This window comes from Felis catus, chromosome B1 (assembly GCF_018350175.1).
Source record: "Felis catus isolate Fca126 chromosome B1, F.catus_Fca126_mat1.0, whole genome shotgun sequence".
Taxonomy (NCBI): domain Eukaryota; kingdom Metazoa; phylum Chordata; class Mammalia; order Carnivora; family Felidae; genus Felis; species Felis catus.
The window spans coordinates 203,277,589-203,281,921 of NC_058371.1; the positions used below are offsets into that span (position 1 = coordinate 203,277,589).

The 4,333-nt window shown below is 53.5% G+C and overlaps 1 protein-coding gene across 15 annotated transcripts in view; it reads right to left on the minus strand.

The window, feature by feature from the left end:
• GRK4 (G protein-coupled receptor kinase 4) overlaps window positions 1–3,583 on the minus strand; it is a 96,380-nt gene extending 92,797 nt beyond the window's left edge. For 11 of the 15 annotated variants that reach the window (XM_023253501.2, XM_045056930.1, XM_023253497.2 and 8 more), the window contains exon 1: window positions 3,456–3,564. In XM_023253501.2, the coding sequence (XP_023109269.1) occupies window positions 3,456–3,507 (52 nt within the window). In that variant the 5' untranslated portion in view covers window positions 3,508–3,564. The other 4 variants (XM_045056932.1, XM_045056931.1, XM_023253499.2 and 1 more) reach the window with 3 other exon arrangements.
• Between the last annotated feature and the right edge of the window lie 750 nt (window positions 3,584–4,333).

A 4,333-nucleotide genomic window follows, 5' to 3' on the forward strand; every position in this document is an offset into this window, starting at 1 on the left:
GATGCTAAAAAAACAACTGGTAAATAACACTATCATCTGAAATCAGAATGGAATTGCTATATAAAACGCCAAAATCCACATTAAACATACATATATTTTATTCTTCCCTCTCTATTTACGCTGTCAGTTTCTCTAAGAGAAAATGGGGCGAATGTCTCTTTATAAGTATGATGTAAACAATTTAAGGTTATCATTTAGAGCTATGAAAGGTCACAAATTGCCTAACAGACGTATTACATAGGAAAAAAAAATCCTAAAAGTTGGGGGTGGGGGGGAAGCAGTGATTCTGTGTTTTATTTTATTAACAGTAGGATCATTTTCTCCTTTTTTTTTAATGTTCATTTTTTTGAGAGAGAGACAGAGTGTGAGTGGGGGAGGCAAAGAGAGAGGGAGACACAGAATCCAAAGCAGGCTCCAGGCTCTGAGCTGTAAGCGCAGAGCCTGATGCAGGGCTCAAACCCACAGGCCGTGAGATCATGACCTGAGCCGAAGTCGGCTGCCCAACCGACTGAGCCACCCAGGCACCCCCATTTTCTGCCTCCTTAAAGTGTGCTAGCAGAGTGACAAACACTTTGTCGATGTAGCTTTATCTCCCAACATTCCTGAAAAGGAGGAACGGTTTTAACAAATCCTGTTTTTTGTTTTTTTTTTTTCTTTTAAACAAATCTGTTGGAGACTAGAAAAAGACATTGAATTTCTTTGAAACAAATCGAGAAAACGGCCTCACTCATACTATTAAGCCAACAGTGTAATTCCCAAGGCCAACATATAACTGCTCTGCTATGCACACTCCTTTCAAACGTTAACTTTCTAACGCGTGTGCCAGAAACACATGAGGAACCAGCCATGAACACACATGTCCAAGAAGACCCTTGCTAGGAGACAGTCTAGGAGCTTCTAAAGCAAATAAGCTGCTTTGACTTGGAAGAACAGCCCTCAGTTATAACCAACACTCAGCATATAGTCCTGTATTTCTGATATTTCATATTCAACTTCTCTGAGCATCAACCACACTGACAGAATGACTCTTTCTGAACACAGGAGTAAGCACTATCTGCTGACAGGGCAGACCTTGTAAGAATCACACATGACGGCTTAATACTTTAAGGAACAAAATTTAAAACTCTTTTGAAAGTACGCAGTCCTAGGCTTTATGGCAGGAAATACTGGTTTTAAGTATTTAGCACTTACAAAGCCCTTATATTCACCTCATCACCTAACCTCTACAGCACCGTAAGGAAATCTGCTCAATATAACAGTCCATTTTTGTACATTATACTCAAAGATGACGGTACAATGGAAAAAAAACAGGTTTAGTATGGGTTTCCACAGATCCAGATTTCCACGGATCATGGTTCACCTTTTTTTTTTTTTTCAACGTTTATTTTTGAGAGAGACCGAACATGAGCCCGGGGGGAGGGGCAGAGAGAGAATGGGAGACAGAATCCGAAGCAGGCTCCAGGCTGCAAGCTATAAGCACAGAGCCTGATGTAGGGCTCGAACTCACAAACCGTGAAATCGCGACCTGAGCCGAAGTCGGACACTCAACGGACTGAGCCGCTGGGGTGCCCGGGATCATGGTTCGCTTCTATGACCAATCTGGAGTTCAAAGTGAGAAACACGAAACACAATCAAATGCTCCACTGAAACGTACTGCTCTCAGGGACTTCCCGCTGCCTTAACAGAAAAATAAGACCCACTTTCTTCCCACCCATCTTCACTCTTCAAAATAATGCAAGTTAGGGGCACCTGGGTGACTCGGTTGGTTAAGCGTCTGGCTTCAGCTCAGGTCATGATCCCACGGTTCGTGGGTTTGAGCCCCATGTCGGGCTGTGTGCTGACAGCTCAGAGCCTGGAGCCTGCTTCAGATTCTGTGTCTCCTTCTCTCTCTGCCCCTCCCCCAGTTGTGCTCTGTCTCTCAAAAATAAATAAATGTCAAAAAAAATTTTTTTAATAATGCAAGTGAGCACACAAAAATATTTGAGAAAATGAAGTTCCTGTTTTCAACTCTTAATATGAGAAACACTTTACAAAACAAAAAATTCACTACTTCTTAATTCTGGATCCTTCTACGTAAACCTAACTTAGGTATCTAATTCTCTGCACCTGTCACTCTTACTTCAAGATCTCCTGTTGACCATTTCTGGGTTGTCTCCACTGAGTTGAGAGATCAGGCACTTTCTGATGAAGCTCTTTCCTCTTAAAAAACACTTAGGACACAAATGGGAAGGGGAGAGCATTAAAAAGGAAACAAAACCCAAAGATCTGAAATAGCTGTATTCCACATTAAATTCTCTCACAGAACGTTATTCGCTATTTCAATCACAAGGTGAGTTTATTGATGTTTCCCAACAAGCATCCCAAGTGACCAGGAGGACCACTTCACGGACACGTGCGCCCAGGATGGGACTCCAGCCCTGGGAGACTGTGCACAGCACTCCTTCCATACCGTCTTCACTCCGGAGTCGTGGCCAATGCGGTCCCTCCGGCGGCCATTTCCCGCCATCGCGCACAAACACCAAGCACCTGCTCAGTCACCTGCTCAGTCACCCGCTCGGTAGGAGCAAAGGGGCTGAAGAACCGCAGGTGGGTAGCTGTGTCGCCAGCTCTCCACTCTCCCGGGAGGCACAAGAAGGACGGTCGGGGCCAGGGCCATCTCTGAGCAAAAGGGCTGGGTCAACTGTGCCTTTTCGTGCATATGAGGCTGGATTCGTACCAAACTGTTGAATCCGCCACCACGTCCTGCCTGGTAAAACCCACTCCACACACCACGAAGCCCCAAAACCAAAAAGCCATGCTAAAATAACAGTCCAGAGGCGCCTGGCTGGCTCAGTCGGCTGAGCGTCCGACTTCGGCTCAGGTCACGATCCTGCGGTTCGTGAGTTCGAGCCCCGCGTCGGGCTCCGCGCGGACCGCTCAGAGCCTGGAGGCTGATTCGGATTCTGTGTCTCCCTCTCTCTCTGCCCCTCCCCCACGCTCACTTTGCCTCACTCTGTCTCTCAAAAATAAATAAATGTAAAATAACGGTCCAAGAAGACTAATGGAAGGTTCTCGCTTCGGGTCGTTAACAGGATTGTCTTCTTTGTCCTTTAAAGACTGCAAAGGCACGGCTGTTTCTCGCCGGCTTCACTCGGTGGTCTGGCTTCCTCCTCCCAGGACAGGACCCCGCTAGCCTGTGCTGACGCACTGGAGGCGGCAGGACGGAGCAGGTTCACACCGACAAGAGTGGGGCGCAGGCTACCGTTACTTGGGCCCACAGGTGCTGAGAGGGGTGCAGGGCGGCGCGCAGAGCAGCCTAAGTCACCCAAGCTGACCCCTCGCTGTCTGGCCGGTGCCAATAGTGACACCGAGCGGACGGTGGCTCGGGGCTTTTTGGGGATCGGGGTTCCCGGTCAGGGTCGGGGCTCCTCGGAGGATCTGAGTTTGCGGGGCGTCGGGCGCCCCTGTGCACCCACCTTGGCGCGCTTTCAGCAGCAGCGTGTTGGCCAAGAGGTTCTCAAGCTCCATGGCCCCTAGCCGCCGCCGCGGCCGCCGCGGCCGCCGCCTCCGCCGCTGCCGGGCTCGGCGTGTGCGAGGGGGAAGGGGAGAGGGCTCTGGCGCCTTCGGGCATCGCTCGCAAGACGCCACCCGCTCGGGAGGGTCCACAGAGGGCCCGGGGGAGCTGCCCCGCCGCCGCCGCCGCCGCTCCAGCTGTCGCGGCTCCGGCTGCTGCCCCTCCAGCCGCCGCCGCCGCCACGGCCACCAACCGCTTTGCTGCCTCCGAGACCGCCCGCGACGCCGCAGCTGCTTCGGAAGCTGCTGGCGCCGGCCCGGGGAGCCCTTGCCCTCGCGGCCCGGGCTTCCAGAGGGCGAGTTGCTGGGGCGAGGGGAGCTGGCAGCCCGCCTACCGCCGGAATCTGCGGTCACCTTCCCCGCGCCGGGGCCCGGGCTCTCGGCCCCATCGCCCGAGTCTGGCAAGGGCAACGCTCTCCTCGGGGCCCGGCTCCCCAGCCGCCCAGAGTCTCCGCCGAGCCCCACCCCAGGGAGGGGCTCAGTGGCCGGGGCTCCCCGCCCCCCGGCGGCGACGGCGACGGCCGCCGCCGCCGCTACCCACTCTCACAGCGGCCGGTTCCCTCCAACGGCTTCCCAGAAGAGGGAGCTCGGGTGCACCTCTCGCCGCGGTGCGGCGCCGCGCAGGGCAGCAACGCTCCCAGAAGGCCGCGCGCAGGGAGGAAGTGGCGGGTCGGGAGAGCGCGGCCTGCTGGGAGTTGTGGTCGCTGGCCTGTAGGCGAATAGGCTAGCCTGCCGGTCGCTGGTGCGCCTCACTGGCTCAGTTCTCGCGGGACGAGGGCGG